Genomic DNA, 14,458 nt, shown 5'->3' with positions numbered 1-14,458 from the left:
GAGCTTCTGAAATTTAGTGCACAGCTTAAGTATTTCCAAGACTAGGTGGATGGACAAGCTCTTGGCTGAGTGGAAACTGCTTCCTCAAATTTCCCATTTTGATATTTAGAGGATACTGGTACACTGTATTTTTTTTTTTCCTGGCAATTTCCCCTTGTTTTCATGAATTTATGAGTTCATAATGAAAGAAAACCCAGAACTTTCAGCACATCTCTGCCAAAGATATGGCCATAGGATGACATGGCAAATATTGCAAAGAATGGGATGGGATGTTGGGATAATGCACACAGATAGCCAAACAGATGGTTTTCAAATGAGTTGTATAAAAGATCATCCTTCCTGCAAAAACTAATTCTCATGAGCCACTGGCTAGAAGTGAAAGCAGACAAATTTAAATGAGCTAAAACTCTGAAATCCTATCTGTTGTTTAATAATGTAAGACTACATGACCCAGTGGCCTTTAAAATTTAGTGATCTGTGCAGGACATATTAAGGCACAGAATCCTTGTAAGTGTAATCTACTTTTAATTACTATTATTGATCTGTTCAGCAGTGGCAGAAACTTTTGCATCACTGCTATTAGCTAAAACAGCAATGTCTGTAAAATGAAAGCAAATGCAAGCTAGGACAATCAGTTTAGCCATATTCAGACCTGCAGTGCTTTTCTGGAAACATTCCTTTTTCCCAAAGCTATTTGAAGAAGGGTTTATGGACCCCAGTCGGAGTGGTATAAGCAAAGCGGAGATGAATCGGCAAGTTGCAAGAACGTAGCTTTGGCTCTGAAATATAGTCTATTGCTAGCTGCCTTTCCTAAATCTCGGTGGCTGACATGGAGAAAATAATTCCCAGAACTAAATCCCTGATGCAGCCAAGTGTAAAACTATGATGAAAACTCCTAGCAACATAATGACAGACATGCTAAGCCTGAGACCTGGCATTTTCCCCTTTGTAATGCAGTGGGAAGACAATTAAATATGAAGAACACTGTCACTGCAATATAATAATGTGTCTTGGTTAGGATGTCCAAATATAAATTTATCCACACTAGGCATGCATAATATACAGATGGTTAACCATATTCACCCCTGTCAATTATGTTCTTGCACTTAGGTGCAAAATTGCACCATTTGTCTTTAGTTTTTATTCAAGCTATGGCTTTATTCAAGTTCTGACATTCTTTAATTCTTAACTTTGTAACGGCTATAGGATGATGGCACTTCTGGTATATTTCTATAGGTTCCTCACTAGAAATGCATAAGGGTGATCTTTGATGTGCAGGGAAACTTGTGATAGGAAATCCCTGAACCCAAGGGTGGTGAGAGGGCAGGCAGAGTTATCTCACCAGCTGGATGTGGTCTGGGAGTCTGTGATCTGTGGAACACTAAACTTTAATTATATGTCTCAGTGTGGTGTGTGTGTCTGTGTGTGTTTTTTTTTTTTTTATATGACCCTGGGAAGCAGATGTTGGGTACAAGCCATTTAACTCAAATCTTTAGTCAGAGCCGTACTAAGTAATGAAGAACCTAATTGAGGCAAGTTGTATATAGAGTACTTTCAAGGGAAGCTTTGTGTCCTGTAGATGCTTTCTCTTGCAGAGGAGGAGAAGCTTAAGAAGGAGACGAGGCAAATGAAGTAATCCGGTCAGATACTGAATTAAATAATGCTGATGAGAATAGAACAAATCCACATCATTGAGATTGCTGAATGCACGGGTTGAAGGAAGAGTCACAAACTTAGGGGTGCAGGCAGTTGCTCTGCATAAAATGGATCCCAGATACAGCCTTGAAGAAACCAAATGCATGGCTAATAGCAGCGTTACCCATGTTTTCCTAGAGAGAGAGCCATGTAACCCAGTGTGTCTTCATTCTGTTAAATCCTGAAGACGGTGTTGCACATATCCATCAGCATCAAGGCTATGTATAGATCCAGAAGTACTTGCACAAACATTGCAGCTCAGGTTACTCTATCCAGATATTTCTTCTCTTTTCCTTTCTATATTTGGAATAGAAAATGTGTAGTTTGCTGCTGGCATTAAACTATCAGCTGAGTTCAGTATCCTCCTCAGATTCTGCCCTGCGCAATGGGACATACCTTCCTCTCCCTCCCATTTCATCCTCCATCCACCTTCCCTAAGTGAAAATTATTGTATTTTTTGGTATCATTGTATTTTGTGATATCATTCCCCAGTTAGGCACCTTGCAATACTTAAAAAAAAAAAAAAAAAAAAAAAAAAAAGACACAGAAGTACAAAATTTCACATACCCATCAAATAACATCTAAAATATTTTCAAATCTTCCTTCTTTTTGTAATCTCATTTATTGTGTTTGTTATGTATTGCACTGTATGGCTGTGCCATAAACGATTACCATCAATTACCTGGAAGTGCATTTATAAAGTTCTAGTTTATTGAGCTTATTGGGGGGGGGGGGGGACGACACGACAACACAGCAAAAGCTCCCCATCCTCATGGAAAAATGAAGTCTTGAGTGTAAATTTGGAGGTGCTTTCAGAGACTGCGTGAGAAAACCTGCTTGCTTTCATTGCATTTCATTGTGCTGTAAGGGCTCAATTTTCTGCTCGCTGCAGTCACTACTCCCACTGCTGTCAGTGGTGCAAGATCAGGCATTAAATGGACTCTGCCTCTACCTGGACCCATGAACTAGATAGCTTTTTCAGAAGCAATGCCCCTTACTCCTGTGTGGATTTACATAATTGAATCCAACCCTAAACACAGTTCTTAAAGTGGTGATAAATCAGAAAAATTACTTTTTTATTTTTCTCATTCCAGCATTTTGATTTGTACGTATGCAACGTTATTGCATTAATTGATTACCTTAAAGAAAAACAAAGTTTCTGAGATACGTTGGAAGATTTATTTTAACATTAACTCCAGTAAAGAAGCATTAAGGAGATTTTAGAGCTAAGCTTTATTTAAGTAGCTCAGCTTGAAAATTTCTTTTGGGAATGATTTGCTGGTTAAATTTCAAACAGCCTGTGTGTCCTTCTGGGTAGTCCTCTGTGCTACACAGAGCCATAACGTCTGGAGATTTGCCTGCAGGCTCACCCGCTTGTGTAGACAAGAGCTCACCATTTCACTTGTACCCCAAATCTGTAGGCACTTTGTCTTCTTGTAACGACTGCTCGATGAAGGTTGCCTAAGGTTTACAAAAACGATGCATTCTTCACTGCTTCAGTGGCAAATCTCGAGCTATACCCTGACTTTACAGAATCAAGTAAGTGGTTGGTTTGAGCGAATTTTTTCTTGCATGCAGTTACTTCAGGTGAGAGAAAGGTAATGAATGTTTTGCTGTGAAATCCAGAGCCAGGCACACTCCACGAGGATATACCAGCACTTCCAGGGTATGATTCTTAATGTCCTAACAACATGTCTTCAAAGTAGACCTGAAGAGTCACCCTGCCCTAAAATGCCCATTTCTTACCATTGTTAGTAATGACATGCTAGCGTGACGCGTTCTGAGGTGAACTCCTCCGTGGTGTAGTTAACAATGAGATAAAATGCAGCCTGCTCTTGGGACTGTATTCACCTCAATTCATCTGCTCAAAGTATAAAAACAAAAACAAATGGAAAAAATAAGGGGGGAGGGGGAGTAAAAATCACAGAGATCCTTTTAATCACTGAGTTGTGACTTTGGTAGGCAGGTTCATCATATTGTACTTCCCATAAACTGTTAAAAATCCGCCTTAACTTATGTTGTCTGCAGATCTGTCTTAATTTGCAGTCTGCAGTCTGCTTATTTGTCCCTGTGCCAGTCTTCTTGGTTACTTTAAATATTTCTTCTTTTTCCCTCATATTTATCTCCTTGATATGCATAGAAAGAACAGTCACCCTCCTGCACACACATCGATTTTCTTTTTTTTTTTTTTTTATAAGGGAGGTTTTATGAGTTTTTTCCTGTGTGATGTTAAGTTTGAATGCATCTCTTTAGAGCAGAGCTGTATGTATTAATTGGGGGATCCATCGCTGCCATGTAATGGGGTTTGGCTTTTCCTCTTGCCTGTCGAAACGCTAGCCAGATACATCCTGGAGCTAAATTAACCTTTTTTTGGGAGTGCACAACCCACTGATTGCTCTGAATCACTGTGTGTTTAACTGAGGTACATAAACATTTCTTTCTCTGTCATTTTCATCTGAAGAACATCTTAGTAACAGGAATTTAGATTAATTTTCCCTGTAATGGATTCTCTTAGTCTCTGCATTGTTTAGCTTTATCATTTTTGTTTTATTCACCCTCCTTCATACTGGCAGCGTCTTCCAAAGTTGTGCCTCCAGCAGATTTCATGAGCATATAATGTTTCTGCTTGCATCAAGAAAGAAAACAAAAAAATCACCAAGAGTTTTGGCTTGTAGCCCTTACTATATCTTCTTTTGAGCATTCTCCATTTTGTTATCCTTTTCCCAAGTTCCTCAGCCACCTTACAATTCCTCTTTTAGTCTTGTTTCTCTGTTTCCTAACATTTTCACCCCTTGCCTTACTGAAATACTGCATGTCTTTTCTTTAGAAGACCAAGTTTGTTATCAGGGAAAGCTATCAGGCAAACTTGGCAGGACCCCAGCTAACCTAAGCTTAGCAAACCTGCACTGCTGCATTGATTGCATTTTGATTTATCTCAATGTTTCTAATTACCCTTTCCCTTAACATTTGTTCAGTTAATGTATCTGTTTGTTTCCTTCTTGATGCATTAGGTTTTCTGGAAAACATTAACATCATCTTTGAAAATTAAAGTTAAGAAATAATTTTTAGCCCAGGTTGGGATTATTTTTACTTCATTGTAGCCTGATATCCTGATATCTTTTTTGTTGCCTTTTTTTTTTTTTTTCTTCATTTATGAGTGCGAAGAATCTTTGGATATTTGTTTTAATGTTCTTTGCAAGAAAAGGTTCGACCTGACATTTGGCAATTCTCACTTCATTCATTTTATCCACTAAGATGTCATTTTCTGTTCATCATTTTTTTTTTTTGTATCTCATATATTGTCAGTTCTGTATTACTCTTTTCTTCTTTGGGACAATGATTTCCATGTTTAGAACTAATGCCAAATTCTACAAGTTTTTCCTCTGCTTTGAGAAGCAACCTCTGGATATTTTTGTACCTTTGGTACTTTTTGACGTAAGCCTCCAAGTGTCCCTTGCTGCCAGGTGTCTGACTCCCCTATCTCTCCCACTCCAGTTACCTTCACTTATTATTGTCTGCAATTCAATATAAAATCATTTATAATTTATCAGCTATTGCACTTTGGAAATCAAGAACCCTAGTCCAGTTTACTTTGTGATTGTTCATTTTTTATGAACTGATTCAATTCCTCTTTTCAAGCCAATGGGGACTTTTGCAAAATCCTATCAGAACCAAATGTAGTGTAGCATCACTTTCTGTGGAGTAATTGGCCATTCAGTGAAGAAATAAGCATGCTACTGCATCTGCAGAAAATCTTGTCCTACTGTTATTAATAGCATTTATTCTCCAAGCTCATATTGAGAAAGTTAAATCTCACATTGTGAGGCAATGCTCTGTAATATCCATCTTTGTAATAACATAATACAGGTTTGGATGCTGCCCAGATCTGGGCTATCCGGATTTCTAAGGATGGGTTTAATTTCTCCTCCCGTAAGCTGTGTAAGTGATAGGCTTCAGCCTCTTTGTATTTGGTGGGAGGGGGGAGAGGCAGCTCCAGGAGGTGATTCATCCCGCTGCTGGCAGCCTGAGATGGATTGGGTGAATCACTCTTCTGACATGCCTCTCCTCACACACCCGGGAGGAAAGCTGGACGATTCACATTGACTGGGTGGCGGCCGCAAGGTTGCAGCATTACAGGAGGTGGATTCCACCCCAGGAGGCTGCTTAGAGCTTGGTCACAGTGTGGCTGTGGCTTTTGCGGGCATACCCAAGCTCAACTTCCATGAAACCATTTTGCTCTTGCATGGAGATAAAGAGCTCAGCCTGGGCTGCAGACTCCTCGGAGGATTCAATCATGCTTTAATAGCTAGTTTTGCTGAATGCAGGTTGCTGTAATTGCTTTGCATCCAGCAACTCTAAGCTTATTAGCTTAAATTTAGCTTAAGGTCTGCATGTGCTGTGGTCACACCTTTGCAGTGATGAGATGCCCTAAAACATTTCATAGAAGGGCTCTCAGCTCTGGTTATTGGCCACTCCATAAATTCTTCTAAATCACAATGTGCTGAACATCAAAGCATAGTGAAAAGTCTTCCTTTTTTTTTTTTTTCTTCGGCCTTTTCTAAGACAGCGTTTTCTGTTAAATGATGCAGTACTGATCCCAAATTTCAGAGCCGGAAGGATTTCAGTTTTGGAACACATTTAATTTGCATGTTTCATTTTTTTTTTGCTGCTGTTGCATATATATCCACAGCTAACAACATATAAATAAAAAATCATGGAGTGAAATCTAATCAAAAAAGTGCCTAGAGTTAAAAACACATTGTTTCCTAATAGGGGAAAAAAAATATCTATGCATTAATTTACCATTTCAGTATACTGGGATTTAATTTTGTGGTTTGAGCAGATCTTAGTATACGTAGAGGATAGAAACTAATGACTACTTATGCTTTTATTTTACATTTTAAAACATTTATGCAATAATTTCCTACTGCCGAAAAGATTTATTAGATTAACAAGTAACCAGCTAATTAAATCTTTTCTATCTTTTACAAAGATGCAGCTCTGCTATGCTGAGAATTTCTCCTTTAACATACAACAGACTTTACCACTCTGTTTTCAAGTTTAGGAGGACATCTCTGGCGCTAACACTAACTTGAATGATTTCCTGCACTTGTTGACCTGCATTTTCCTTTGGTGACAGTGTTCCCTTTATCCTCTTGCATGTCTGACTCATGACCTCTGTATAATGTGACTTTGAAAGCTTTATCCTTCCTATTGCCTGGCTTATCAGGGATTCATTAAGTGCAGGAGAACTTTAGTTCCCTGTTCTTGCTCAAGGTCCAGAGGTCTGTTCCCACTGCCCGTATTGCAATTCCAAAAAACGTTTTGCTCAGTTTTTGGGTAGAAAAAAAAAGTTAAGCCAGAAGCAGCTGAACAGCTTAGAGATATCTTTTATCCTGGAAGACTGGAGTTTGACAATGTGGACATTTAGAATCTGAAATGGTAAGATTCAGGTAACTTTCTCAGGAAGGAGTGGGCCCTTCTGCATTTCAAACTGAGTGTTATCCCCGCTTGTGCCCCCACTATCAAATTGAATTTTCTTTCCTAGTATATAAAGAAAATTGAGAAAACAGGCTTTGCAAGATGCATAAGTCAATAAACTTGGGCTTTGTTTAATCATGAATGGATAATCTAATTGCAAAGCCGAACATCCTTTCCCCAAAAGTATCCTTCTGGGTAAATGTGACATTGTTCACTTCCTCTGCAGTGGCTTCAGCTGTCTGCTAAATAGACATGGTAGTTTAAAGACGGCTGGTTCACAGCTATTGCTTGTGTCCTCTCCTGATCCAGTGGCTTCAGAAATCACAGGGAAAGTCTCCATTGACTGCAGTGATGTATGACTCACACTTCTAACTTGATGGTGTGTATCAGATAGGAATTTGGTTTGGGACTTCAGATTCCAAACTTGACACACAAAATGTAGTTCTGGAGTTTTCTGTTTTTCCACTTATAAGATTTCTGCAACTGAGATGATTGAAGGGTAAGCTGAATGAATGTCCTCATTTGCTTAAGACGTGATCCCATACATTGGCCAAAACCTCAAGGGGCAGGTTTGGATAGGTTGGATTTTCAGTAGCAAAATCATGCATTACTTAAATGATGCTAGCACCGAAACAGATTACACGTTCCATTTCGGGTTTCTAATAACCTCTCTGTTCCTTGAGTGCTGAGGTTACTTTATTTACCACAGACGCTCACTTTTTATTAGAAATGTTTCAAAAATATTCCCTGTAAAGCATAAATACAGTTAAAAGAAAAATGAAATTAAAGGCAGCCAGTAATCAGATGAATTCAGAACACTGAGTTTCTTAATAGCTCAGATTTAATTCAAAGCAGTTAGTCTTTAGTATAATTTCAACCAAAGAGAGTGCTGCTGAATCTTGGGAAGAACTTTGTGTATTTAACAGTTGAGGCTTTATTGTTTAAAATATATTTTAAGTATAAAAGTACCGGCTTTAGGCACCCAGTAAATAATAGTGCAATGCATCATGTGTTCATTTAGTATGTGTTTAATTGCTCTTTCCTTGGTAGTGTTTTATGGAATAGGCTTTTAAAGCTCCCAACATTGCCTTTATATTTTGCAAGATTAGATATGAAATGTGAATGCTCAGTAAGTACATCTCTGATTATTCAGCCATAAAGCAGTGGGTCAGACTGAACAGGCTTTAAGACATACAGGAATTTTAAGTAAGTTTTACTCGATTACTTTTTGGAAAAAATAAGCTTGAATGTCAGCTGAAATGTTCTCTTTGTTTTATACATAAGATATATGACTGTTATCTGTGCTTAGAAAAAAATAAATAATAACAGCATGAACTTTCTCCCAGAGTCTGAAATAAAAGCTGTATTTTTATATTACTTATACAACTGCAAAACTGCTCATGTAATTTAGGGAGAGAAGATGTAATAAGGATGGAGAACGGAGTGTCAGGTTATAAACTCTCCTGGTCAGGGATTAATTCTTGGTTTGGGTTTGTACAGTAGAAAGCGCAGTGTAAGTAAGCCTTACCACTGGGTTGAATGTAAACTACTGGGTGTAAAAACTCCCAGGTTTAGATTCCAGATCTCTAACACCTTCCCCACCCATACTCCTGATAATGAGCAGAGTATCTCTAAGTAAAGTGGAAAGAATGCTTATCTCCTTGACCAAAACAAGAGGACCTGATCCTCCTACAACAAACAAACAAAAAAAAAAAAAATAAAAATTATGCCCTTTTTTATCCTTCTGATTTTCCAGAAAATTTTTGTTAACTTTCAGAATTCAGGTACATTCACTGAAACACATTGCAGATTATTTTAGTTTAATAGATCAATAAGCTACTCTATAGTTGTTCTTTATTGTTTTTAATGTAGATACTGTTTCTGATTCATGCTGTAGTCTACTGGACCCAATCTGTTGCATAATGAACCCTAAAAGGAACTTCCTAAGTTATTGGACAAGTGGGCTATGCAGAGTAGCTCACAAGCATATATCCCAAACCAATTAAGTAGGTATACGTTTAGATGAAAATAAGAACAATAAACAAGACCCACGTCATGTGTAAATGCAAAATACAGAAATCAAAATGGGAAAACTCCACTTCCCTCCATGGTATTAGTCATCATGACAGCTTCAATGCAAATATAGAGCTTCAATTTATTAAGGATTTGGGGATCTGAAACAAATTCCAACAGGATTTGAAAAGCATACAAGAACTTTGTTGAACAGATTACATCTGAAAATATCAGATGCACATTACCCTTCAAATGTTAGTTGTGAAAAGAAACAGAGGTGCAAAAGTGAGAAATGTTTTCCTGGTATGGAAAACTCCAGAAACTCCAGTCTTTTACTGTTTGATAATATAATTAGCCAGTGTTTTGACTAGACTGATTTGATAATGATGCATAGAAAAGGGCAATTTAATCTTGGCACAGTAACTAGGAATGTTTGCCTCATTGCTTTCTATGTCTTAATTTCTACTTTAAATTAAATGTCTTCAGCTTCTGAATGTTTTATATTAGAAACCTTCTTTTCCAAAGTTTCTATTTTGAGTCACTAATTAATTTAATGCACAAGTTAGGTATATCATGGGATTGCAATAGATCAGGAACATATTTTTCTTCTCTTTCTGCATCTATACACTCTATTAAAATACATTGCCAATGGTTTGTGCACTGAAGAGGACATACATATTTCTTGGTCCCTCTCAGATGTTTCCATTAACTTTTTGATGGTCCCTGTGCTTCTATTCCCTAAATATTTGTGCTTCCACTTATTTGTACTTCATTTATCTTGCATGAAAAAAAAAAGCTCAAATACTTGCTTTAGGAAAATATCTACTATGTCTCTTGATAGGCAAGGAAATTAATTCTATATGCAAAGGCATGCAGCTTTCTTGCCAGTGCTGTTTGGTCTACATTATGCTCAGTCAGAGAGGTGATGTGCCTACAGATGTTAGGTCCATGTTCAGTCAGTGAGATATCTCTATGAATAACAAAATTTCCAGTTATGTTAGCTGTAGTGAAGCACACTGAGATGGAGACCATTGGACCAGAGGACGTTACCCAGTTATTCTCTGATAGCTGAGAAGAGCAGTATGCACATTTCTCTCTTTACCACTTATAATTATTTGCTGAGATTTCAGCTGAGCATTGGATAATGCTGCAGGCTGTTGAAGTAGGTGGACTCTCATTTTGGTTAGAGTGGCAATCCTCTCCTTGGCTTTAATTTTAATATATGGCTGCTGTTTTCTGAGAAGTCTGGAGAAAACCCCACTTGGATGGTGTTCTATCTGTGACTGCTCCTCTACTGCATTTGACCTCTTTGAGGTCAAAGCAGAATTTAGCATTTACTTCAAATTGGCAAAGTATCAAATCTCTCCTTTTTGTAACAAGCACGCCATTTCTCACTTTGGATTTCACAGGATTCTTTTGTTGCTTTGAAAGACTGAGCTTGATCTAAGTAATTTATTCACCTATTGAATGCCAAACTTGATTTACCCTGATGAGGCCAAAAGTACTGGAGGGGGAGAGCAGTTTGTTCTTATCTGTCATCTGGGATGCTAAAAAATTATGCAGAAAGGTTTATAGCAGCTGCAGAAATCTCTGCACAGATTTCTCTATTAACCACCAGGATATTTCTGATGAATTAATTATTTTTATTCTTTTCTAGGGGATCAGTAGCCTCTTCAGTTCCTTAAAAGTGGTGCGTCTTCTCCGACTTGGTCGAGTTGCCAGGAAGTTGGACCATTATCTGGAATATGGTGCTGCTGTACTGGTACTGTTGGTGTGTGTGTTTGGACTGGTGGCCCATTGGCTAGCCTGCATATGGTACAGCATTGGGGACTATGAAGTTATAGATGAAGTCACTAATACAATCAAAACAGACAGCTGGCTCTACCAGTTGGCACTGAGTATCGGGACACCATATCGATACAACACCACTGGCTCAGGGCAGTGGGAAGGAGGACCCAGTAAAGACTCCTTGTACATATCCTCTCTCTACTTTACCATGACAAGCCTTACAACGATAGGATTTGGAAACATAGCACCAACCACTGATGGAGAGAAGATTTTTTCGGTGGCCATGATGATGGTTGGCTGTAAGTAGAATTTGATTTTATTGTGCTTAAGGTGAAGATAATTGCATACGCAGTATGATGGTTGATAAGAATACATGTGGTAACCTTTTTTGACACCCTAGAAAAAATGAAGTAACTGTAAATAATCGTGGAATGAACTTGGAATTATCATTAAAAACAGAAGCTGAAACTATGTGGTTGCTATAGCTTTTAACTTGTTTGCAAGACTAAGTGTAGTAGGTACAAAAATGTGTCCAATGGTAATTGTATATTAAATTTAGGGCCTGTTGTGAATTAATTTAGACAAACTCGAACTTAACAGGAAGTAGGATTTGTTAATAAATCATGAGATTAGATTTTGCGAATTTTAACAGCACTTAATGATTTGCCAATTTAATATAGTGGTATAAATTGGATTTATGTGATGTCTAAGAGCTCTTAAGGTTTATTGATATGATATAGCAATTTAACAAAAATTAGTTATGATTAAAACAGCGACTTAATTAAAGATTCAAGAATGGCAAGGTTCACATGAAACTTAGTGCAGTGAATTGTATGCCTAAGGATTTTTCCCCTTGGTGAATTACCCTTTATGTGTTGGCATTAATCAGTGGGTGATCATGTACCAGGAGAAGTTTGTCTTCAAGGTGTCCCAGCTCAGGGGGAGTCACTGGGTCACAGCCCGCTGCAATCCCAGAAAGCCTAAGGGGCTCTTCGCTCAGGACCATTATTTGTGGTTCTGTGAGACAGTCAACTATGAATCAGTACATTTCCATCCTGGATACAATTCAGATACGGCAATACTTGTATTTATATGAACTGTGCCGTTACGGTATCTTCCAGAATGTACAGTTCTGGTACTTCTCAGACTGGGCTATGATCCAGGCCATAAGGTCTGAGACGTGATCAGGGAGTGCCTGTTCGTACTCACCTGGTATGCCCGTTGCCTATTGACAATAGAGGGATGATGTAATGTTAATCTTGAACTGTGGCTGGTTAATCTTGAACTGGAGAAAGAGCTACTTCACCACAGGGCTTCTTCTATATAATTTAAAGATGGTTTCTATCACATTGAAAAGATCTTGACTGGAACTTGATTAAGAGTTACAATGCTCAAATTCATTCAGTCTGAGTTTTGCTTATAGACTTGAACAGGCTTGGAAGTGCTTGAAGTGGATTCATCCATTTCTCAAAAAAACACCATTTAGTGATTCCACGGTGACTGTGTACTTTATTACACTGGTTTGACTTACAACAAGACCCGTTTTTGTCTCCACGCTGTGGTGACCTTTGTCACCAGCAAGTCTAGAAGTGAAAGAACTCACAAGATGCTATGTTGCACCTTTCCCCTGCTTCTTTCTGTTTCTCAGCTCTTCTGAAATAGTCCAAAACCAGTAGTGGTAAGGCATGTTTCTGATTTTCAGTGCTGCCAAGGTTGGATGACTGAGCAGCTCTAGAGGTTAACAGAACATTTCAAAATATAGCAAAGAATGCCAAAAATGTTAACGTTGTTTGGGAAAAATATTTTTCTTTTAAATAAATAATGCTTGCTGTTTCTCTGATGCTTTTGGTTTTCTAAGCTTCATACGAGTACTTAGCAATTATGTAACAAGAGAGCAAACAAAACCTTTTGAAAATAAGATCTGCATAATCTCTCTGATAATTATCTCCGCTAACACTCTGAGCTCATCTCAGAGAAATACTGAACCATAAAAAGGAAGTTTTCTTACTGAAGTCTTTCTAGATCTTCAGAAGATTGAAGCTGTTTATTTTGCAATTTTTAAATACTTATTTAAAAACAAGGTTGTGGTTTTAGGACTCTGCTTGCGGTGTGGTGCAATGAAATTTGTGCTGAACAGCATTGTTACATGATGGTTTGATGTGCTTCAAAACATTACAAAGTCCATAAAAAAAACAAATCTCCAAGCTAGATCATTAATGAGCTATGGCAGCTGGGTTATGGAAAGCCTGTAGGTGCTGATTGGGTATTTGTTGAAAGTGGTTGGTGGTATTCACAGAAGTCTGGGGATTTGGGGAATACGATGCATTTAGAACATTTTAAATGTGGTGATCTCTCTTCCTCTGGCTTTCGGGGATACTTCTGTTGCCCGGCAGAGGAGTGTCCCAACAGCAGTGGTAAATGATTTAGGGTGAGGTGAGAGCCATAAGATAATTAATAATAATAGTGTTGTAGTAATAACAAAATAGTAACATGGCATCAGTAAGTGAAGGGAAATGAAGCTTGTAACCTGCTTTGTATTTGTTCTGTGTTGTCTCTTGCCCTATCAGTCTACTCTCTGACAAAGGGTCCCTCCCCAGCTTTCCTGTAACACTCTGTAGCTATGAGAAGGCTGCTGTAAGGTCTGCCTGGAGCCTTCTCTTCTCCAGGCTGAACACCCCCAACATCCTCAGCCTGTTTCTGCAGCAGAGGTGCTCCAGCCCCACGCTGTGTTTGGTGCAGCCCAGGGCATGGGTGGCTTTCTGGGCTGTAGGCGTACATTGCCAACTCATGTCGAGCTTCTCATCTCATCCCAGTCCTTCTTCTCAGGGCTACTCTCAATCCATTCTCTGCCCAGCGTGTGTTTGGGTTTGGGATTGCCCCGGCCCAGGTGCAGGATCTTGCATTTGGCCTTGTTGAACCTCATGAGGTTTTCTCAGGCCCAGCTCTCAGGCCTGCCCAGGCCCCTCTGGATGGCAGCCCTTCCCACGGCTTGGTGTCACCAGCAAATATGCTGAGGGTGCACTCAATCCCAAATTACATGGCAGTATCAAAGTTGACATTGACATCAACCATTATTAAAGCCACTGGTTGATTTTAATAGATTTCCTGTGTTACCTGCAAATCTATTAGCCCACAGACATGTCCACTTTATATGCAGTACTTGTAAGTCTAGTGGTTGGAAAATAATGAGTAAGTTTATAAGCATCTGGGCAAAGTCAAGATTAGAGTGTAAAACACAAGAAGTGGGGCAAAAGGACAGTTAAGGACTAAACTGAGTTTACTTATTGCACATAAATTATGCCATCAAAATACTTATTTGAGGCATGCAGGAATGGTACAAGCAAAAGAAGCCTTTTTTTTTTTTTGCTTTTTTTTGTTGTTGTTTTAGATTATTTAAAAGTGTAAAAATGTCCAATTGTGATCAAATGGTTGAATCTTTCACGACTATATAAATGAAGATTTGAAGGTTTTCATCATAGTG

General features: G+C 38.5%; 1 protein-coding gene across 1 annotated transcript in view; it reads left to right on the top strand.

Annotated features, from left to right (window-relative positions):
• KCNH5 (potassium voltage-gated channel subfamily H member 5) overlaps positions 1–14,458 on the top strand; it is a 154,419-nt gene that overhangs the window by 45,792 nt on the left and 94,169 nt on the right. Inside the window, exon 7 of the mRNA XM_072038185.1 lies at positions 10,847–11,276. Within this exon, the coding sequence (XP_071894286.1) occupies positions 10,847–11,276 (430 nt within the window). The remainder of the gene's footprint in view (positions 1–10,846; positions 11,277–14,458) is intronic.

Source organism: Anas platyrhynchos, chromosome 5 (assembly GCF_047663525.1).
Source record: "Anas platyrhynchos isolate ZD024472 breed Pekin duck chromosome 5, IASCAAS_PekinDuck_T2T, whole genome shotgun sequence".
Taxonomy (NCBI): domain Eukaryota; kingdom Metazoa; phylum Chordata; class Aves; order Anseriformes; family Anatidae; genus Anas; species Anas platyrhynchos.
Note: the sequence above shows the minus strand (reverse complement) of the source record. Positions and strands in the feature narration are given on the sequence as shown.